At 32.4% G+C, this 25,303-nt stretch overlaps 1 protein-coding gene across 3 annotated transcripts in view; it reads right to left on the reverse strand.

Annotated features, from left to right (window-relative positions):
* The window catches only part of TECRL (trans-2,3-enoyl-CoA reductase like), a 106,356-nt gene that overhangs the window by 43,822 nt on the left and 37,231 nt on the right, over positions 1 to 25,303 (reverse strand). For 2 of the 3 annotated variants that reach the window (XM_057309782.1, XM_026508976.4), the window contains exons 3-4: positions 7,097 to 7,141; positions 461 to 564 (exon numbers count right to left, since the gene is read on the reverse strand). In XM_057309782.1, the coding sequence (XP_057165765.1) occupies positions 461 to 564; positions 7,097 to 7,141 (149 nt within the window). The remainder of the gene's footprint in view (positions 1 to 460; positions 565 to 7,096; positions 7,142 to 25,303) is intronic. The other variant, XM_057309783.1, reaches the window with a different exon arrangement.

Consider the following 25,303-nt stretch of genomic DNA (forward strand, 5'->3'; position numbering starts at 1 on the left):
ATTCCACAACTACCTAACTCAAAGAAGTCTCACTACTTCATTCTTATTTTCCAAAATGCCCTCCCTTTGCCTTAGAATATTTTTTATTGATTATTTTATCTCCTCTTTTTCCAATGTCAAAAGAGTCTTCATATCTCCAGGTTCCTAGAAGGAAAAGCTGAAGAAAAACGATTTAACTAACAAGGCATGGAGGAAGCAGAAACAGGGTCAACAGTCATAGGATAGATTGACATTTTAAAAAAAGAATTTATTCTCCTTCTTCCAACTGTGTATTTCCATGGCTCTAATTCTTGAATGAAATTTTGGCCATGGTTACTAGTAAGAATGGAAAACTTAAAATGCCATTCAGTATAGTATTTTGTGTCATTATGAATTTATTTGATAAAAATTGTCCTTCTGTCAACCAATTATTCCTATCAAAATGTGGGACATGTATATTGCATTTCAAACTGATACTTACTGTAGTCCAACTGACCTGTTGACCTAGGTCTGTAAAATAGAGAGTGACAATGGAGGAAGCTGCAATGCTTTGAACAGTTATGTAGTCCTTCAAAAAAGGCCCACCTTAAATAATAAGGAAAAGCATTTTAATACAATTTCAAGGCATAGTGATTTATAACAAACAATTTTTAATGTGAAAAATTGTGAATGCTAAATCATACATAGAAATTACGATGTATAATAAATATTTAAAGTAAAATAAAAAATGTCTAGCAATTTTTCAAATGGACAGTAGTTTCCCACCTCTACCTAAACAAACTGCAGACTACGACTAGCTACTATCCTGTTGTGTTCTGAGAAAATGTAATATTAGATAATATCATAATCAAATATGATACCAGGTATTTTTAAAGTATAATTGCGGGGGGGGGGGGTGCCTGGATGGCTCAGTTGGTTGAGCATCTGCCTTCAGCTCAGGTCATGATCTCAGGCAGGGTCTTGGGATCAAATCCCACATTGGGTTTCCTGCCCAGTGGGGAGTCTGCTTCTCCCTCTCCCTCTGCCCCTCCTCCCTGCTTGTTCTCTTTCTCTCTCTCTAATAAGTAAAAAAAAAATCTTTAAAAAAAGGATAATTTGGGGTGTCAGTAAACATAAATGTCAACTGTTCTCTAAATTCTTTTATTATATGATAAATTAGGGTGAATAAATTTTAGTGGTCATTGAAAGTATCAGCAGAGTGACTTGATGTAAGTTTTAAAAGATCTCTATGGATGCTGTGTAGAAATTGGGAGGAAGGGAAGAAAGATTACTTAGGAGGAACTCAAAATTCATCAAACAGGGTTTTTTTCAATTAAGATGGCACTGGTAGAAATGTTAAAAGTTCATCAATTTCAAAAGGGGATTCCTCCTACATTGTTGGAATGCAAGTTAGTACAGCCACTCTGGAAAACAGTGTGGAGGTCCCTTAAAAAGTTAAAAATTGAGCTACCCTATGACCCAGCCATTGCACTACTGCGTATTTACCCCAAAGATACAGACGTAGTGAAGAGAAGGGCCATATGCACCCCAATGTTCATAGCAGCATTGTCCACAATAGCTAAATCGTGGAAGGAACCGAGATGCCCTTCAACAGATGACTGGATTAAGAAGTTGTGGTCCATATATACAATGGAATATTACTCAGCTATCAGAAAGAACAAGTTCTCAACATTTGCTGCAACATGGATGGCACTGGAGGAGATAATGCTAAGTGAAATAAGTCAAGCAGAGAAAGACAATTATCATATGATTTCTCTCATCTATGGAACATAAGAACTAGGAAGATCGGTAGGGGAAGAAAGGGATAAAGAAAGGGGGGTAATCAGAAGGGGGAGTGAAGCATGGGAGACTATGGACTCTGAGAAACAAACTGAGGGCTTCAGAGGGGAGGGGGATAGGGGAATGGGATAGACTGGTGATGGGTAGTAAGGAGGGCATGTATTGCAAGGTGCACTGGGTGTTATGCGCAACTAATGAATCGTCGAACTTTGCATCGGAAACCAGGGATGTACTGTATGGTGACTAACATAAAATAAAAAAAAAAAATAAAATAAAATAAAAAGTTCATCAATTTCAGATATGTTTTGAACATAGAGCAAGTTCAACTTGAGAAGAAAGTATTTCAGTGAAATAAAGACAGTTCTTAGATTTTTGGCCTGGGCAATTAGGAACCTTGTAATTTCATTATTGGCAGGAAGAAGACTGGGGAAGGAGCAGAATTTGGGGGTAGAAATTAAGATTTAAGTTAAGGCATGTTAAGTGTGTGAAATTTATTAGACATTCAAGTAGGAGCTGTCAAATAGGCAGTTGGGTAGTTGTGTCTGTAGATATTTGAAAGTCATTAACATTTAAAGCCATGCTGTGTGATGAAATTATTTAAGTGTTCAGTTTGAAAAGAAAATGGAAATTGAGACAGGTCTCTAGCACTACAGGCTTTCAAAGTAATAAGAGAAACATACAGAAAGATTACTGAAAAGGAGTTTCTCATGAAATCGGAGAAGAATAAACTGATGTCTTAGAAGACATGCAAAGAAAATGTTCCATTCTTAATAATAAACACTAGATAAGCCTGACATGTGTGGACTAAAAGATATGTACAAAGATGTTCTTTTTCACATTATTTATAATTGCAAAACAATTGTAAAAACTTTAATCTTCATAAATGAGATAACGGTAAATATAAATTGTTTTATCCAAACAAAGACATACCATACAGAAAGAAAAACAAGTGGACTAGGGCTAAATGAATCTCACAAGTATAACGCTACTATTATTGTCATTGTAGTTGTTTGTATTTATATTCTTCCTTATGCTAATCTATCTGTGATTTATCTTTATCCCTAGTCAAAAAACTGTCATTTCATTCTCTATTTTTTTAAAGATTTAATTTATTTATTTGAGAGAGAGAGAGAGAGCAAAAGAGAGACAGCATGGGGGAGAGGGGAAGGAGAGGGTGAAGCAGGATCCGCACTGAGCAGGGAACCCAAAGCTGAAGTGGGGACCCTTCCAGGACACTGGGATCATGACCTGAGCTGAAGGCAGATGCTTAACCGACTAAGCCACCTAGGTGCCTTTCATTTTCTATTTTTCCAAGACACATTAAGTGTTAATTTGTGACTATTTTTAGATGATATTCAGATTCCAATACATTGATTTACAATTACAGGTATTTTAAAGTAAAATAAAAATGTGCAATTTTTATATATTAATTTTGAAGATGGTATTTGATAAAGCCAATATGAGTATGGTAGGCTATCATTCCCTTGATTAAGTTAAGTCATGGCTTTATAAGAGAGATTATTCAGGTGGGTCTGAGCTAATCATGCCTTATTTAAATCTGCATGAATATGTGTAAGCGGGAGGAATTGAGATTCAGAGTACTGGAATACTGGTACTACAGTATGAGAAAGATTGCTGGGATGAAGATGGAGAGAGCCACATGGCAAAATGCAAATAGCCTCCAGGAATGGAATCGGCCCTTAGGCTGTGACAAGTAGCAAGGAAATAGGAACCTGTCATACAGCCACAAAAATAAACACACACACAAGCAAACACACATACACACACACACACACGCACACACACAACTTTGGACAATAAGAATGAAGTCAGAGATAGAATTTTCTCAAAATCTTGAGATGAGATTTTAGCTCAGCCAACACCTTGATTCCAGCTTTGTGGTACTCTGGGCAAAGAATCCAACTGCACTGTGTCTTCAAGCTAATAAATGAGTGTTATGTTAAGCCCGGTTTGTGGTAATTTTTTACACAGCAATAGGAAGTTAACGCAACATGGATCAAGGTAAAGACTTTGATATACAAATGGCCAATGTCATTTTGACAATCATGTATAACAACAAGAAATGTTAATAAAGACAAAACAACCTGAGATCTTTGTACTGCTTGAAAGTGCTGAAAACATCTTTCCAACATACATCTCTTGACACCTTTGGGAAGGGGATTAGTTTCTACTCCTCTATCACTCTTGATGACTTCAAGGAACAGACCATTGGCATATTTTTAAAATGCGGTCCCATCAATATGACATTTGCATAGAAGGACCTGAGAGAATCCAGGAATGTCATTAATCATACCACTCAGACTCAGTAATCAGGGAACCTTGGCCTTGGCCTTCTATGTCTATGTCCTTTTCCAAAGGGAGAGGAATGGGTAGGGCCAAAAAAATATTTCTAAAACAAGAACCAATGCCATGGGTATCAGGCTTCAGCCACTTAAGGCCCCTGAATTTTCTACCCAAATTAATTTAAACAAATCCTCATTCTTGGACATTTCTTCCCCAAAATGGGCCAGGTACTAAGGTATTACCTAGAGGTTTGTCTAGTCTCTTTTATAAGTGGTATGGATGATTAGAGCCAGGGCTGGGAGGAAAGGACCAAGTCTACCCATGCTTCACCTTTCTATTGTAGAAATCCAATGATTTTAAGCATTAGAAATTCAACTGCATGGTACACTGGGTGTTATACGCAACTAATGAATCATCAAGCCTTACATCGGAAACCGGGGATGTACTGTATGGTGACTAACATAATATAATAAAAAACCATTAAAAAAAAAAAAAAGAAATTCAACTCTGTGCTTCCAGAACATTATTAAGTATATTAATCAAGGTAGGAAGAGAGAACACATTTTAGTTACCAGTTTCTATGACAGAGGTATGAAAATTGTGACTGTAGTTCTTTACCATTCCCATATCCACCCCATTTACAATGTGACTTTTCGTACCTCCTATAAGAGTTGGTGCTCATTTCCCCACTCCCTTGCATATGGGTTAGCCTAGTCACTCACTTTAGCTAACAGAATGTAGGGCAAGGGATATTATACTTCCAAGCCTGGGACTTAAGAATTCTTCAGTGCTTGTGCTCATTTGTTTGTACTCCTGAATGCACCATGAGAACAAGCCCCAAATATTCTGCTGAAGCATGAGAAACCACATAGAGTAGAGAGGACTAGCTCTAGTCACGGCCATCCTAGACCAGCCAGTCACCAAGAACCCACCAGCTGACTGCAGCTGCTTAAGTGGACCCGCCCAAGTAAGGCTAAGTCCAGCTCAATGCGCACAGCCACTGAGTTAAAAAAAAAAAAAGTTTGTTAATTTGCCCATGAAAATCAATGTTTGCTATTTCCTTTATGTGTTACTGATCTTTTGTGTGAGGAAACTGTAAAAGACTAAATCTGCATGATGTCATTGCTCATAGTATAAGCATTCTGGCAAGTATATTATGGCAGGAAATACATGTAAATATTTAGGCCTTGCTTTGTTTCAATGTTAAGTTTTCTTTCCTTAATATTAATAATTATAACATCAGTTACCGTGTGCCAATCATTATAGTGTTTTATAAACAGGATCTTATTTAACACTTCTAAAATAAAAACCAAACCATTGGTTAGGTTCTTTATTAGCTCCACTTTATGAAAGAAGACCCTATAGGTAGATAAGTAGAAGAGTCAGGTTTTAAAATTCTGCATTACTCCAAACAACCTCTTTGTACCACATCCTGCTTAGCTCACTAAAATAATTAACTCTTTTTTTTCCAATTATGTTATCACATTCTTATTCAAGGACACTTAATGGCTATATTTCATTCAGGTCATACCTGTAAATGTATGTGAAGGGAAACCAAATACATATACATGAGGAGAAAGTAAAAAGTCACATGCACCAGGAAGGTTGAAACTAACAGAAATTCCCAGTTTCTTCTGGTGTTCTTGAAATTGAATTATATTTTATACTGATGCCTGTGGCATTCTAGAGTCTTCATTATATAAGAGTCAAGTTCCAAAAACAATACCACGATATAATTTTGTTATTTGAGCATCCGTGTGTTGAAAGGCATTTATATGGTTGGCATATACTAGGCCCTATGGAGGCAAAAATAAGCTAGATGATGAGTTTTCTCTTTTAAACTCTAGCCAGATAGGAACTTGTCTTTAACATTTGAGCTTGGAAGAATTTGAGATCATCAAGAAAGTATGACTTCCAAGACTATCATGGATTATTATTTTTTCAGCATAGAGTTCTCAGAGAAACCTGGAATGTCTAAGAAACATTGAAAACAAACAAAACACCTTAGAGAGATGCAAAGAAATCATCATTTGTCCTCAAGTAAAGGTAATGTCTGAGAAAGGATGGCCTGAGTATTATAATTAGCAAAAGTACCAGAAAAAAAAAAAAAGACAGTTCACCTCTGTATGGAAAAATTTAGAGACTGAAATTCCTTAATAGATGTCTTTTGTAGATTTACTATTATTGACCTCAAGTAAGTATTCTTCCAAAAGTTATATTCTACCCACAGCTCTTATTTAACAAGTCTAAATAAAGGTCAAGTTGATGTAATATCAGGGACAATCATTCTTAGCAGGAGTAACTTTTAACTATATCTATTTATAATTTTTTTGAATGGAGAATAGGATTTGACAGTTTGAGAAACTTGAGGCTTAATACTGGATATGATATTTTCCCTAGAATTCGTTCATTTCTGCTCCTCCTTAGCTCATTTATTCTGCTTTAGAAAGAAAGAAAGAAAGAAAGAAAGAAAGAAAGAAAGAAAGAAAGAAAGAAAGAAAGAAAGAAAGAAAGAAGGAAGGAAGGAAGGAAGAAAGGAAGGAAGAAAGGAGGGAAGGGGGAAGGAAGGAAGGAGGAAAGGGGGAAGGAAGGAAGGAAGGAAGGAAGGAAGGAAGGAAGGAAGGAAGGAAGGGGAGAAGGAAGGAAGAAATTATTGAGCAATATGCCTGCAAACATATTAGGTGATAATAGAATGAGAGAATAAAGCAGTAAATCTTTTCAAAACAGAAAGGTATTAGTTCAAATCCTGCATCCAATGCACATGACAGTGGATGTGTGAAAATTATCTTCTTTTTTTTAAATGTTTTTTCATTATATTATGTTGTGTTAGTCACCATACAGTACATCCCTGGTTTCTGATGTAAATTCCTCATGCAAAAAGTGAAGCACTAGCTTATGGGGAGAGTCAATTGACATAACTGATTCAGAGCACTTACTACAATGCCTGCCATTTATTAAGTGATAAATATTAGCTATTGATGACAGAAAAGGGATTCCAAATTAAATAAATACATCAGTGAAAATTTATTCTTACCTCGTTCTAGTTGTAGGCCAACTCGGGAAGGATACCACTTTGGACCTATCCCATGAAAAATAAAGCATTTAATTGTCAGCACAAGTGTATACACATTTTAAAACCTAATAGTTTCTTTGGGTAGATCCCTAGTAGTGCAGTTGCTGGATCTTAAGGTAATTCTATTTTAAACCTTTTGAAGAGCCTCCACACTGTTTTCCAGACTGGCTGCACAACTTTTCATTCCCAACAGTGTAAGAGCGTTCCCCTTTCTCTGCATCCTCACCAACACCTGTTGTTTCTTGTCTTGGTAATTTTAGCCATTCTGACTGGTGTCAGGTGACATCACGTTGTAGTTTTGATTTGTATTTCCTTGATGATGAGTGATGTTGAGCATCTTTTCATGTGTTTGTGGGCCATCTGGGTGTCTTCTTTGGAAAGATGTCTATTCATGTTTTCTGCTCATTTTTTAATTGGATTATTCCTTTTTTGGGTGTTGAGTTTTGTAAGTTCTTTTTATATTTTAGATACTAACCCTTTATTGGAAATTATCATTTGCAAATATCTTCTCCTATTCTGAAGACTGCCTTTTAGTTTTGTTGATTGTTTCCTTTGCTGTGCAGAACTTCTTATCTTGATGAAGTCCCAACAGCTCATTTTTGCTTTTGTTTCCCTTGCCTCAGGACACATATCTAGTAAAAAGTTACTATGGCCAATATCAGAGAGGTTAAATCTGTATTCTCCTCTAGGATTTTTACAGTTTCAAATCTCACATTTAGGTCTTTAACCGTATAATCCAGTAATTGCACCACTAGGTATTTACCCAGAGAATACAAAAATACTAATTCAAAGGAATACATGCACCCCAATGTTTATAGCAGCATTATCTACAATAGCCAAATTATGGAAACAGCCAGAGTGCCTTCAAATGATGAATAAATAAAGAAGAAGTAGTATATATGTACAATGGAATATTACTCAGCCACAAAAAAGAATGAAATCTTGCCATTTGCAATAATGTGGTTGGAGCTAAAGAGTATCACATAAGTGAAATAGTCAGAGACAGACGAATGCCATATAATTTCACTCCTATGTAGAATTTAAGAAACAAAACAAATGATCATAGGGGAAAAAGAGAAAGAGGCAAACCAAGAAAAAGACTCTAAACTATAGAGAATAAATTGATGGTTACCAAAGGGGTGGTGGGTGGAGGGATTGGTTAAATAGGTGATGGAGATTAAGGAGTTCACTTGTGATGAGCATCAGGTGTTGTATGTAAGCATTGAATCACTACATTATACACCTAAAACCAATATTACACTGCATGTTAACTAATTGGAATTTAAATAAAACAAATGAATAATCCAATTTAAAAATGGGCAGAATACATGAATAGACATTTCCCTCCCCACCCTAAGAAATCTAATAGTTTCTGTTGGAAGACAGATTCAATCTTAGGAAGTGCATAAAGTAGTTATCTAGTGTCATAAATGGAGATAGATCTTGCAGGGTGCTGATGAGCAGTTGTGGTTAGTTATGATGAGAACTTTAGGGTGATAATTTTCTGTTTTTCAATCTGGGGACTGGTTACATAGATGTGTTCAATCTGTGGACCTGTACCAAGGTATATGACATAGGACTTGTGCACTTTATGTAAGTTATTCTTCGATACGGTGCTTAAACAACTTCATTTAAAACCAAGGAACATTGATCTCATTAATTTTTTTTTATATTGGCACCTGAAAGTGGATCGTTTCTTTACCAGGAGTAAAGCACACTACTGGAATAATATGTATTATTGACTTTTAATAGTTATAAGCCTATTGATCATAGCAGACCATCACTTTAGTATCTTTTCCTTATACTACCGTTAGGAATAAATACATAGTTTACTAAAGAATTCTACATGGATAAGGAATTCAAACTACATTTACCATATACAGCCATAATAGAAAAATTGGTTTGCAATTACCAGAATATAATTATTTTCTCTTAAAATGAATTCTATGTTATTATTTTAAAGTTTCTATTGAAAATTTAATTCTTAACTTTGATATGCAATATTAAGCAAATTAACTTGATTTATAATAAATTAAAAGAAAAGTACTGTCAAAGGAACATTCTGTATTGCTTTTTTGTTTTCAAAACATTACTTTTTAAAGTGGTAATAAGAATGATGATAATAAGATATAACTAGACTACTGCAATAAATTCTCTCTCAATTTATTGCAAAAAAACATATATGGATATTATCACGGACAAATAACTCATAAGTCAAAAATTGTAATCACAAGTTTAAAGCTATTTAGGATTATATATAAACAAAATTTAGTAATAGCATGACAAATGAGCAGACACAAAATTTAACTTTGATATTTGATTTTTTTAATTAGAGAAAAATGCAGGTAAAGATACTTTTTTGTTTTGTTTTTGTATTTACTAATAAAATTTTTCTTATATAGCCATTGGTTGTTCTGGAATGTATATTATTTGCTGAAAGATATTTTAAAATAATTACTTGTATTACTCATAGTGAAAATCTGCTGCCAAAGAAGATATCATGCAAATGCATACAACAGAGTCTTCTATAGTTTTAATTGAGTTTCAAATATGGGTATTGGAGAAAATACAAACATAATGGGAATCCATTTATATTGAACATATAGTCATTGAGCACCTATGATGGGTGTACATAAAAGCTGCCAATTTCTGTCCATTTAAATAATATTCACATGAGATACTGCTTTCAACAGCATTTTGTGATGCCTCCTATGGTGGAAATGAAAAACTATCATTCTAAGCCCATAGCTCTGTCTATGAACTAGATGACTGAATACTGGCTAAACCCACAATGATATATCAGAGAAATTAGAAGCTCCAAACACTTTTTGGGAAATCCATGTCCTTCTAACTCTGTCAACATGTCTAAACTATAAATCTACTTATGGAATAAACTTGGCATTTATGGGTTGTGACCTTTTAACACTGTGTCCTAGTGAAAAACAGTTATTAACTGCCTATATAAGCCTGTAGATTAGTTTCAGTCACTGCTCAAAGAGCAAAGAATTTGCTGAAATATTCTGTGCTTGTTGTGGGGAGGTGGAATAGGTTTGAAAAATGGCAGAAAAAAAAAGACAGTATAAATAATAAAGACCATATGTTGCATAAAGATTTTTAGCATGGATGAGTAGTCTAAAAGATTATGTTGTGGAGTACATTGAAGTTAGACAACTGGCTTACAGATGAATTATAACTATGTAGGAGATCTAATGTTTCTGCCAGTCTCCAAAATTATCAAGATATTGAACTTGATTTGTGTAACTTTTTTCATATTCTAAACACAACTTCTTTTCTTAATAATTGAAAGTGTTTATATCACTAAGGAATGAAACTCTTTTTTATTATTTTATTTATTTTATTTTATAGTTTAGTTTAGTTTTATTTATTTATCTGAGACAGAGAGCATGAGCAGGGACAGAGGCAGAGGGAGAAGACGACTCCTTGCTGAGCAGGGAGTCTGACATAGAGCTTGATCCCAGGACCCTGAGATCATGACCTGAGCTGAAGGCAGATGCTTAACCAACTGAACTACCCAGGCGCCCCAAGGGATAACATCCTAAATGGATAATATATTCGATATACATGTACTTCAATATATAATTCAAATATATATATATTTTTAATAAGGTAGTATTTTCCAAACTGTTGGTTGTGAGCCATTAATAAATTGAAAAACAGAATATGTGTATTATTTTTAGCATTAAAGGAATAGAATAGAATAAAGTAGAATAAGTAGAGATGGGTCGTCAAGACCCTGGATGCAATGTATTGCAATAAATTCCAGACAGGTTAAGTATTGTTTCTTGAACTTTTGTTCAATATTTTAAATTGTATAAGTACATTTTATTTTTATAAGACCAATAATAATTTCTTATTCTGAATCACAGTCAAAAAGTTTTGAAATCCATGAATCTTAGAACACTTGTGCCCTCATTTATGACCCTCAGTAAAACTTGGCCTTTACTCCTACCTTTTTCTTGACTTCGCCAATCCCAGTAGGAACGATAAGTTCTGAGAGCAGTTAAGGATTAAAAAATGTTAATAAATGTGATGGAACCTCCATATTGAACCATAGAGACTTCTGGGGATAAATGAAATGGTGATCCATTTTTGTTGTTTACATCTTGGATTCTTTGTGGCTGGTGTTGTGAGATGAGATAAAGAATAAATAGAATATAGACCTAAGAAGTATGCTATGCAGAGCTGTCTCTGTTCAAGAGTATAATGGAAGAAAGATGAAGTTCTACAAGCTTCTACATGGCTCAGTTTAATTCCTCAATATTCCAAAACTTCATGTAGACGAAAATAAGCAAATTTGTCTGGCCTGTTCACTGTGAACTGCCATTAGATACAATGTGGCAATCAAAGCTAATCTTGGCAATGATAGTTCCAGAGAGTTAGAAACCATGAAGGTTTATTTTCCAAATAATTGATATATACAAGGTAGGAAATAGATTCTAACTCTTCTGAAAATTAACGACACCTATCAAAAAAAAAAAAAACCCTTTAGATAATAAGCCTCAAGAAAATGTAGCATTTTTTAAAAATAATCTTTATGCTCAATGTTGGGCTTGAACTCACAACCCTGAGATCAAGAGTCACATGTTGTACCAACTGAGGCAGCCAGCCACTCCAAGAAAACATAGCATTATAAATTAAAGTGTATCAACTGTTATTTCTAATAACCATTCAAAAGAAAAAGTAAATTTTATGTGTATGTAATTATATAGTATGTAATATAATATACAATATTATTTATATTTGTATAATTTATCTTTGTTTATATACACAGAGGCTCATTTCACAAAAGACTGAATAAAATTTATAGAAATCAAATATATCATCAACTTATTTTTATTTTATTTATTTTTTTTTAAAGATTTTTTATTTATTTATTTGACAGAGATAGAGACAGCCAGCGAGAGAGGGAACACAAGCAGGGCGAGTGGGAGAGGAAGAAGCAGGCTCATAGCGGAGGAGCCTGATGTGGGGCTCGATCCCATAACGCTGGGATCACACCCTGAGCCGAAGACAGACACCTAACCGCTGTGCCACCCAGGCGCCCCAACTTATTTTTAGTAATAAAAAAATAACAGGATGATAGTATAGATGATTAGACCAGGCAGAAGAGTGAATTAGCTATTTGGAAGATGGACCAGAGGAAATTACTCAGAAAGTGAAAACATGAAGGATTAAGAGAATACAAAAGCAGCTTAAAAGAAATAGGGGCTAAAAGTGAATAATATATTAGGCATATGTAAGCATAAGAAAAAATTTTATTAATTACAATGGTAAACTATATATTCCTCCCCATATATCCTATTGAGGACAACGAGAAAAGTATGGCAAAATATTTTCTCAAATTCTCCACAAAGTAATTAGAAAAATGAAGAATTATCAAGCCAAGCTCTGAGAGGACAGAAAGCCCAGAAAGCTGAGTCCGGCCACTGGAGCCGTGTTCCCTTAGGGATATTGGCTAGTATTAGAAGAAACAGCTGAGCAGGACTTTCTACAGACTCACAAGCCTAAGGGAACAAAAGATCAGACTACATCCCCAGTTGAGAAGCAGAAGCCCTGGTAAAAGCCCAATATTCCAATTGATATTGTAAAATAAGGGCAAATCAGAAATAAACCAATTCCTACAGGAAATGAAGCTGAATTTTGAGTCATCTCAATTCCTGTTTGTATTCAACTGATCTGTGATCTCCACAGTCCAGCTCTCCTGCCCATGAAAGCAAAAGGAAATAATCTCTGGAGGCAGATAACTTCATCCAGAGTCTGTTATAATCCTTACATATTTTCACATTTTTCAAATTTTCATGGATGGCAATTAAACTGATAGCAGATTTCTAAATGGGAACAATAAAAGGTATTGAACAAATTGCTTCTAAATAGAATATCTTTTAAAGAAAACATAAGGACATTACTGGAGTGAGAAATCTCACACTCCATAGACCCCTTCTGTCAGTTAGTAGATGAACATTTAAAGGATCAACTTTTAGAAAAATAACTTAATTCCAGGACTAAGAGATAAGGTAAACTAAACAATATTGAGCAAAGAAACTGGCATATATGTGGATACTTCTATATAAAAATAACAGAATATCTATATAATTCATTTATATAAAATAATATAGATAACAGTAATAATGTATATGCATATACAGAAACAAAATACGGGATGACAATAACATACAAAATGGAAAACACTAAAAAAAAATGGAAAGCACTCTTTGGACTTAAAGCATTCTAACTACCTTGGATTATTTAAGAAGAATGTAGAAACATTGATCAATTTCAGATTTTGATAAAAAGATTTTTTTATTATTTTATTATTTTATTACTTTATTATTTTAAAAGAGAGAATCTTAGGCAGGTTCCAGACCCAGAGCAGAGCCTGACATGGGGCTCGAACTTATGACCTTGAGATCATGACATAAGTCAACATCATGAATCAGACACTGAACTGACTGAGCCACCCAGGCTCCCCAAAAGATGTATTTTTTAAAAATTTTGAACAGTTTATTGGTAAACATATTTCTGTTAAGCCAAATTCTTTCTTAATAACTTCCACATATATTCCTTGTTCTAATATCCAGAGTATTCAACTCTCTTTTCCTTTCAGGCAAAAGATGTGCTCTGATTGCAAAGTTCTTATATGTACAAGATGAAATTAAAGTACAGGAGGTACCAAACAAGTAATAGAATGCTAAGTAAGAAACATGTCATGACAGAATGTCCTGTGTACTTTGCATTATCTCTTTAGTTTTATTGCTTTATTAATTAGTACTGCTATAGTCTTTCTGAACACTAGAATCCTATAAGTAAGCCTGAGCAAAAGGGCAGACAAGTGAATTCTGTTTCCTTTTTTATAAGAAATAAACACCAAACATATTATGCAAAACTCCTGATGTACTAAAATACTGGCTGTTGATTTAATATTGTTGAATCAGTTGTTTTATTTGTTACAAATGATTCATTCAGTACAGTACTTCACTAGAACTAAATGGACCATTATCTTCCTTGTAAAACATTTATTTGCAGTCTTATAAATGCCACCGACATAATTAAGTGATCAAGCTAAAACAGAATCAAAGAAGCCAGTAAGAAATGATATGTGTGATATGTCTATATATCCGAAAAATAAAAGAACTATTTCCTATCTCATCCCAACAACAACAAAGAGTTTTAACACTAAAGCCAGTACCAACCAATGTATATAATTTTGCTGACCTTGAAAAGAAAATGCATCTGCTAAAGAATTTGCTATTATGAAGTGCTCAAATAAGAAAGACAGAGTGCTATCACACTGTATAATCAGCAATCACAAAGCAAGGCTTCTGCAAGAAAACAGACATGGTTCTAAAAATGGAAAATTTAAAAGCTGCATAAAAAATATTCAGAATTATAAAAGAGAGCATGAAAGCAAGAAGCATAAAGTAACAAGCCAATTTCACAGTAAATACAAAGCATAAAGCTAGAATAATGTGGGGCAGGGAGAAGAGCACACAGAGTATAACCAGATTATTTCTTTATCCTCATTGGCTCGAATTTATAACCAGTTTGTTCACCAAATTACCCACCATACTTCTAAGAAATTACCAGCATTGATCATCATGCCTATATTCCCATTTACATTGGACACCATTAGCTGTCAAGTCTCCCAGGGTATCTATCAGTACAATGATACTTCTCCCAATTTTGCCTTGCACAACCACTAATCAGATCTGATTGTCCACCTCTCCATGCCTTCTAATATCCCCCCAATGCAGTTGAAGGTATTTTTAATCTGTCAACAGCAAAAACTTCTAAATGATCAATTTCCATTCAAAAAAAGTCTCTCCATCTTCTTCCTTTAATAGAAAACTTTGCATGATTTTCAACTAAGTATTTATTCTTCACATTAAACCCTTCCAATTATGGACATGAAAATATGTAGGAATCTTCATTGCTACTAAATGCTGTTTCCAAAACATTTTCCTCCATTCTCCTTGTGGATTTCATATCATCAAACTTTTCTACCTAATTTTATTTCTTCTTGTTGCCATCTCTGGTGGACTGGTCTTTCCACTTAAAATATTCATGACTTTAGCTCAGAACATGCTCTCCACCACTGCTCTTTTATCATTGTTAATGATTTTAATATAATTTTAATTTCCTGTCCTTTAGTTCTTCAATCTACTCAAATCCAGATTTTCTATCTACTGTCTCACTCTTTCCCAGAATCTTACACTTACCACTCCTAAAAACAAATTTCAAACACCTTACTTTCTCATCACAACCATCTCTCCTTCCTACTTACTTAAGCTACTATTTCTAACTAAAATATTTTTTGATTCTTCAAGTATTTTCCAACAATTATCATACTATTGTTATTAAATTTCACACATGTTCATTCCTCTCTAGGCTCAATTCTAGGGTCTATAGCTGCAATCACACACCCTAACCAACGATTAACTACTTTCCACTACTTTCTCTCTGTCTCACTATCTGGAAAACACTAAACACTGTTTTATTTGACTATTCAATTTTCTGTATCAAAATTTGAGTTTCTAGATGACTCCTATAGAGAGAGAATCTCTGTGATGCTATCTAATCCCAGTATTATTTCCCAGTTACTTTTTTTCATTACCCTGTTTTTGATCTTCCTATCTAAAATTATTTTATGCACTTTTAAAGACGCTTAGTATACATTTTTCTTTATTGTTGTACAATCTCCATGAGAACAGGCAGACATGCTCATTTTTATTACCATTGTATATGCAATGATTAGAAGATTGCCTGGCACAGAGGAATGTGATTTTATAAGATTTGAATAAATATATGGCCTCTTATTGAAGAAGAATTGGTAGAAGTTTTATATATATATGTATATATATATATAATGTGAAATTAGTTATTACATAATAAATCCTTTTCTCTACATAAAAAGTCAGTTACTTTGCTAGTTAACTGCAAAGTCTGTAGACATTCACAGTCTGTACTTAACTCCTGGTACTGTAATCAACTAGCTGTCTTATTTATTTTAGGCAAGCCACTTCTGTGAATCTTACTTTTCTGTTAAGCAAAAAATTTTTAAAAACTGTAACAAAGGTATCTGACTATTAGGGATGTTGTGAGTGTTAAATGAGATACTCTTTACAAAGTATGCAAAACTACTAAGAACTAATTTAAAATGTGTTATTAACTTTAATTTTAAATCAAAGCAACATAAAACCTTTTAATCATTTGTATAGATATAAGATTTCCTGCAAATATATGCATTCTTGGAACACATATTCTGCAAAATCATATGCTGAAAATAATGGATTATGAAAAGTAATTAGGGGCATAGTTATAAAATCTGTACAACTCTGTATTGTATCACTAAGAGAAACCAGTAATAATTATAATTAAAATACGAGTACAGTTGAAAAGGTGTTTTAAATAAATGAAAAAACAATAAATGACAGAAAATATGAGGCTTTCCCTTGTTTTAATAAAGTAAAAGAAAGGTTGATGGAATTGTGTGTAAGAAATATTTGCAGCAACTGAATAACAATAATAAGGGGCAAATAGACAATCCACACTTCCAAGGCAGAGCGCATAAGCAAATTGAGCCAGGTAAGAAATAGATATTGTGATAGAGTATCTATTCATCTGCAAAGTAATGTGTTCATGCTATGTACTCTGCATATAACTACTGTTCCTTGCTCCTTCAAAATGATATCATGACCAGAAAAAAAATGTGTAAGAATAATTGTAAATTCCACGTTAGGCTAATATTATTCTCCTATTTATGAATCATATATGAACTAATTATTGTCACAGAAATAAATACAGTAAGTAAATAATCAAATAAGAATAATCTCATAGTCAAAATACCGTTGTTATCTAGGAACAATATCAAGAAAACATTCCCTACCCTTCCTTCAAATTATCTATTAAATAGACTCTTCTCTGCTGCCACCAAGAAAAATACACACATACATACATACATATAAAGTATGAGAAAATTGTGAAAGACTATGTGCCATGAGGAGCCTGAACTTGATGCTGGAGGGATAAGTAGGGATAAGATACTAGAGCCAATCAATATGTGAGAAAATGTATCCAAAAGACTATTATTGGTATCTATATGAAAAATTTTGGATTTGAACTGTGGCTATGAGAAGGTAATGTGCCAAATTCAGATATACTATACCACTTTTGCACAACTGGTATTTGTCTTTAGTAGCAGTCAGTTATTTAATAGAGAATTCTGTCAGAAAACTATATTTCAACACCCAATCCAAGGACTTTAATTAAATAAATAAATGTATGTGCATACATTTGGCTGTATGTACACATACCTACACACACATACATATGCACATACACACATAGGTGTTCTTAAAATTGAGACATTTCATTTATTTTAGGGCTAGGCAAGTTTACATTAACTTGCCATTTCCCAAACTCAGTAGCTTCAAATATAAACAGAATGCCTAGGATGAATATGGTTTCTCATTATCAAATTGTGGCAAATACTGAGACATCCAAAAGCAGTTTTTAGCAGAGGCAGATAAACAATTCAGAAGTTTACAATTTTCTGTGTTAATAAATCCTGGACATTATAATGGCATTTTTACATTGCAAAGTAATACAGTATGAACTAAATTCATTATATATTGTCCCTAGAGCTACTTCATTTCATTTTTCACCAATTCTTGAAACATTCAATTCTTGAATGGTTCCAGATTGAATCTATTCCCTCAGCTTTTTGTGTCAAAATTCTAATACATCTGCTGAGGTGTCTGCAAAAAATGCAATATATTGAGAAGATACATTGCCAGTTTATTATATGGTTGGAAGTTCTGGTAAAGAGACAGTTTTACTTTTATTCATTCTTTAGTGTTAATTTCTAAACCATGGGAATTGTTGAGAGCACACAAAAAGAGAAAAAGGATGTAGAATTGAATGTTGAAGCATGTTGAAGAATATTGTTGTGGTGTTGGTTGTACAACACTATGAATATACTAAAAGCCATTGAATTGTATTCTTTAAATGGGTGAATTGTAAATGGTATGTAAATAAAGCTGCTTACATACATATATATTTAATGTATCAGGAAAAATATTAGTTTAATAGACCAAAAAGAGCAATATTATTTTAATATATATTAATTCTATTACTATATTTTATATATTTTAATATATATTATAAAATATATTATAAAATATATTATATAAATATATATACATATATATACATATACATATATATACATATATATAATATATATATAATATAATATAATATATATAATAATATAATATAATATATATAATATAATATAATATAATATATAATAATATAATATATAATATATATAATATAATATATAATAATATATATATATAATATATATACATATATACATATATATAAATATAAATATAAAATATATTATAAAATATAAATATTTTAATATATATTAATTCTATTACTATATTTCTGTTTTAGCCATCGTACTTCCTCCTCTGAAGTTGTCCTTTACCAATTTATTTATTGAGAAGACCTTTTTTAAAAACTTATTTTGTATTAGTTATACAAAAAGATTGTAACTCATTAATTGTGTAATGTGTGTAAATATGAATGTAGAATTAAATGGAGGAATGTTGAAGACAGAAGGTGGAAATACTACCTTTTAAGAATCCAAAGAATGATAAGAAGTCCTCAAAGAGTCTGAGAATGAGAGGTCAGAGAGAAGACAAAAAAACTCTGTCTTAGAATCAAGTGGACAGAGTTAGAATAAAAAAAACAGAAAGAGTCAAACAGACTGGTGTACCAAGTCAAATGCAATTCAGAGTTCAGGTTACACATGACTGAAAATGATCCACTGCCCTAACAAAAGGGAAACTGCCAGTGACCGTAGAAAGGTCTTTGGCATACTGACAAAGTAAAGTGTTTTGAAGTGAGTGCTAAGTGATGGAGAAAGGAAGAGTGATGGTATTGCTATAAGTGGAATGTAAGTTGGGAAATTCTTGATGAAAGAATTTTTAGGAAGCTTTTGAAGATATAGAAAAAAAGAAAGACTTAAAGAAGTAAATCTACCAAGGATTTGGAGAGACAATTCCCCAGTGGAGCTAAGAGTCTGATATGGATTAATCTGTAAGAGAGCAGTTTAGATAATGTACAGAATAGTTTTAAGCTAGAAAGAAACTAATATGGATCAATCACTGAGAGCTCAGTTTAGATAAAGTACAAAATAGAATTTAAGTTTGATGATAAATCAGAAGAAAGGTAGTGTTCTAGAGACTGTATCTCTCAGAGTTCCAGAAAATGGAAGTACCAGAACAAAAGAATGAGATGTTTAGAATGGTAGATGGACAAGTGATTTGTTCAGTTTCAAATATTAAAATTCAGTTATAACTAATGTCAAATCACATGGTGTGGACAAGAGATAAGCAGCTAAAGCAGAGTGGAAGTGAAAATTCCATGAAAAACGAGTAGTTTTGAGACTAGCATATTGGATTATTATCATTTTAGATGTAATTTTCAAAGTAATCCTCGGGCTTAAAATGAAGGGGAAATCTAATAGCCAGAATTTATTAGATCCCTCAAAGAAAGCAGAGAAAGTTTGGGAAGATAAGCACAAAACAAAGAAGAATGAGTAATAATATACTAGAATGACATGAATCTTACAGTATGGAGATTTTCTGTGAGAGAAAACTTTATGACTTAAATTTTGAAAGTAAACTAGGACTAGGTAAAAGATTTACTGTGGATTGTGACAAAATATATAGGTTTCACTTGATAAACATTTGGTCAACCTCAAAAAGATACTTTAAAAATGTCTAAAATATTCTTTGTACATTAAATCTTTAACTTTTTCACATTATTTAGGTACATCTTGGAAATTATTAAGTTTTTAGACTCAAAAAATACTGTAAAAGGGTATTAAGCTAATATATTGTTAAGAACAAAAAACTATGAGTTTTAACATGTTAATCAAAAAGTTTCTGAAAATGTTTTTTCTACACTAAAGAATGTTAGTAAAAAGACTGCTTTCTTCATATAAATGCATTTGTTAATTTTTTGAAAACAAATTTTAGATCATCTCTATACTTTCTCAGCTCTATAGTAGAAAAGGTAAATATTTTAGCTACATATATATTTTATGACAATTCCCTACCATATGCTCACACATACACACATGCACACACACACACAAACACACAAACATATGCACCCTGAGGTCTGTATATTAAAATGCACATGGTATGTAGATAGCACATAATATCACTCTATTATCACTTAGATGATACTATGACTAAAAGCTTTGTCAATGTGGATTTATTCTAGGAATATTTTACTCTAACCCATTTCAATAAAGAACTACTACTCATTAAAGTAACTGGTGGAAAGATGAGAGTGCTATGCAGGGCCAGATTTGGTAATTAGTGGAAAATGAAATATAATGGTAATATAGAAATGTTTGGATTAAAATATATACAAAATATCACATCCTTAAAAATGTTTGTAATTCAAGCTTATGGACCCTAAACAATACATGAAAGAGATATCAAGAAGTTATCTACAAAAATTATCAGTGAAAGAATGGAGAAATAATGATACCAAATAAGCAACATAGAAATAATTCCCCAGAATTTAGATATTGTTTTGTAAAAAACTGAAGAAAATAATAAAAATAAATATGAAAGAGAGAAAATAGCTGTATAAATTTACTACTAATAATATATGATTAGAATTTAAAATCCCAAAAATAAAATATAATTAAAATGGTGAGAATTTGGTACTTCATCTCTTATACCAGGATAAATTACAGATATTTTTTAAAGTTATGTGAAAAATAAAATTATAACTTACAAGTGTGAGAATAAAGCACAAATCAATACCTCTAAAGATTAGAGAATGAAAATATACTTCTAAATAGGCTGTAAAAACAGAAAACATAAAATAAATAATTGATTAATTTGAATCTATAAAAATGTTTTTTTCTAAGAAAAATGGGGAAAAGTGTCTATGTCTTATACACTAACTCATAAAGATCTTCATTTTATTAAGACAGCAAAAACATCCAAGAAGATAGATATGGGTGAAGACCATGAACGGACAATTTCCAGAAAAAAAAAAAATTAAAATGTCAAATAAGAAAAAGTTAATTCACCCAGTGATTCAATAAACGGAATCTAATACTAATCGATTTTTTCCACACATCAATTATCAAAACTTATTAACTTGTTAATATCCAGTGCCATTGAGAAAAGAAAGACTCTAAAGTACTCTTCTAAGTCTATAAACTAGGAAGGAAAATTTGGCAATACATGTTAGGATTTCAAATGAGCTCTTTTTATAATATCATGTTTTTTTTCTGTTATTATTTTTACAAATACACCTAAAGAAGTTCACAAACATGAATTACTCTGGTCAATATCTTGATGCATGGTACAGGTTAAATGTTCCATAAATATTTTTCAGCATTCAACAAACATTGTTGAGAAAATAAGCACAATAATTCTCTATTATAGAACAATTAGAATGTGTATTCAAAAAAAGTCTATCAACCATCCAAGCAAATGTATATCTCCAGTGATGATCAATATATATTTACACAAAAATATATCTAGAAAATATTTTGATAGGAAAAGCTATTAGAGAACAATGTGTAAGATATGTGAAGTTGCATATATAGTCATAGAGAAGTATCTCTAGCCTTTAGTAAAGATGTTAATAATATTGTGAGTTTTTATATTTTTGGAAATTTATCTTGTATGTTCATTATTTTATTATAGTATAAAGTAAAGCTATTGTTATCTTGCAAAAAATAATCTCATTTATTAAATCTGATGCTTTGCCAACAAAATACATACACACCAAACAAAAAAATCATACATGAAAATGAGACATTTGTGGGGCACCTGGGTGGCTCAGTCAGTTAAGCGTCTGCCATCGGCTCAGGTCATGAACCCAGGGTCCTGGGATCAAGCCCCATGTAGGGCTCCCTGCTCATCAGAGAGTCTGCTTCTCTCTCTTCCTCTCACCCCACTCATGCTCTCTCTCTCTATCTCAGATAAATAAATAAAATCTTAAAAAGAAAAGAAAAGAAGACATTTCCACACTAATATCTTTTGAGATTATAGAAAATATTGTGATACACTTTAACACATCTGAATTTAACAGTGAGATAATATTTTCAAAAGATTTGTAATAAGCTCCAAGTAACTCTGAATACGACCTATTTTATGAAGTATGAAAAATGGAAGATATTTTTAATCAACTAGATAGAAGACAAAATATGTAAGCACAGGGGTGCCTGGGTGGCGCAGTCGTTAAGCATCTGCCTTCGGCTCAGGGCGTGATCCTAGCATTATGGGATCGAGCCCCACATCAGGCTCCTCCGCTGTGAGCCTGCTTCTTCCTCTCCCACTCCCCCTGCTTGTGTTCCCTCTCTCGCTGGCTGTCTCTGTCAAATAAATAAATAAAATCTTTAAAAAAAAAATATGTAAGCACAAATAATCCATCTTAGGGATTTTCTTGCAATAATGAAGCATCATTAATAAAGCATTTTAAAAGGTCATTTGCTTGTTTTTACATTGTTTACATAGGCTTTCACTGTGATGCATTCTACGTCTTTCTGAAAATTTCCTTAAGGAACAAAATCTCAGAAAAGAGAGGACCAATGCTGTTAGGACTATGTCTTAATAGGCTCCCTTGCTTTTTTATATTACTCACCAAATATTATGTCCTTAGTCCTGCTAATTTAACCAAAAACAGTAGCAAAAGAAGAAAAAAAAAAAAAAAAAGAAAAGAAACACACAGAGAAAGGAAAAGAAAAAAAACGAAAAGAACATTGCTTTTATCATTAAAGTTTACAAGATAATCTTTCACTTTGTACCAGTGGCTTTAGTACTCTGTGTGCTTTCTGATTTTGTATTAATTGAGAACATTCCCTTATGCAGTAACATAACCAGTCCAGATATTTCACTGCCCAGATATCTATTTCCTTTGAATTTAAATTTCCTCACACAGTCACATATTCAAATATAAATTTGAAATCAATAACTCACTATAGATAGGATATCTCTTCTAATATTTGGTGAATCTATAATATAGTCAGAATGAAAAAAGTCACTTGTTCAAGTTCAAACATTGCTATCCCGACCATTTTGACTTTTGGAGATTATAAAACAAAATTATTTCATATCAGGCTTTGGGAGTATCAGTATGTCATTAAGGATGAATCAGAATAGCCCTGACATTGCATAGCAATTCACAGGTTTAAATGTGCCATAATGAGAGACAAAACAACTTACAGACAGGATCATACCTCATGTACTTTAAGAATCGTATTAGTTATGACAGTTGTATTACATGAAACTTGACTGGCAAAATGGACATTGCTTCCTAACAATTTAGTCTCCTAAGATTCTGCAAATACATCACATAGGTAAATTGAATTTTTGACACTTATATGAGTTTCTGATGCCGTTAAGTATACAGCAATGTAAATTTGACCAGTATTTTAAAGCAGTCACAGTGAGAAGAGGTCTATTTTCAATACCAGGTACATTAATATGTGCCAGTGGTCTATACTATGATTTGAACTGAGTCCACAAAGAAAATATTGGCTTAAGAAGAAAGTTAAGAGAAGTACTTATAGCAAGGGCCTTTTAGTCAGTTAAGAAGATAGAAGAAAATTGTATTATTCTATATATCATTAGCTAAATTTCATAATAGAAAACATTAATGAGATATCAGAAAAAATGTGTTTTGAACAATATATTATTATACTGTGTGATTTCAGTACCTATATATACCATAATGTAATAGATTTGATATGTAGTTTCTTTTCAAAATATTATTATCTCAAAACGTTCACAGCTTTTAATATCATGTTGCTGGAAGATACATTCTTTAGTTCCTTTTTTTTTAAATTTCAGTTTACCACTTTTGAGCAAATTAATCACCAATCTCTCTAAAATTTGAAAGATTGGGGAAGCAATCTTCCAGCACTACTTTTTTTTTTAAGATTTGACATTTCTCTCTATTAACATATATAAGTTGTTGACTATTTTGAAATTACTTGAGAAAAAGAAAGTTGGATATATCTTGTCAACTCCTTTTAAGAATCAATAGAGCATCTGTGGCCACACAGAGTAACATTTACTAACATTAATGTAAAATAAAATTTTAATTATTTTTAACAAATGAATTCAACATTAAGCAATTCTTAAAAATCATTCAGTTTGTATGTATGTGTGTATGCTGGTGTAGGCACATTTGCTTCTGTATGCCACAAAGTCTTGATGGTTAGACTACGAATATTCATCTTTAGTAGTACAGCATAGTACCTGATATTTTAACTTGATTAATGAGTATTTGTTGAATTAAGTTGAATTAAATAATTTTTGTTACTCAAGTAGCAAAAAAAAAATTTTTAAGATAAAATTGAAAAATACAAAAAAAATAAACTATTATTTTGTGAGATAATCATCAGAAACTTATAAAACAGTTCCTGTGAAACAAAATTTTTTAAATTACCAAATATTATTTGGCTTCAAATTGTAACGATTCTTTATTGAAGAAAACTTAACAATATGTGGGATAAAATTGTTAAAATGATGTATACAGTATGCTTAATGAAGAAGAGATATTTTGAAAATCCTATTAAATTTTAAATGGGTTAAATATGATTCATAAAAATTCACTCTTTTCCTGAAATATTTTGCATGAGGTTCATCAAGGATGTGGTTAACAGATCTCTTTTGCTGTTTCTAGCTCAGGGAGACCCATATAATCTATTTTTTTGTGTGTCAATTGGCACATTCATTAGAATTTCTTCAATGACCAGAACATCAATATTAACAGGATTTATTAACTTATCTCAATCTTGAAATCTAATTGTAATATGAAAAAATTGGTGAGATTTTTGCCCACTGGTGGAAGGTCTTAATGGATTGTGGTGATTAGATTTCTAGAAGGAAAATAGCCACTTAATCCCCATAGCTTTCACAAAATATAACCTTGACTGTTAACCCAAGGCTGAATAACCTGCCAAATTGTTCCATATCTTTATCTAAATTCTTGATAAGACTCATAATTTTTGTGCTGAGAAAACTATTATAGAAAGACTATTAACTATTTCTAGAGTTAGCAGTGGAGAACTTTTTAAAGAAAAACATT

This window comes from Ursus arctos, unplaced genomic scaffold (assembly GCF_023065955.2).
Source record: "Ursus arctos isolate Adak ecotype North America unplaced genomic scaffold, UrsArc2.0 scaffold_9, whole genome shotgun sequence".
In the NCBI taxonomy this organism is placed as follows: Eukaryota; Metazoa; Chordata; class Mammalia; order Carnivora; family Ursidae; genus Ursus; species Ursus arctos.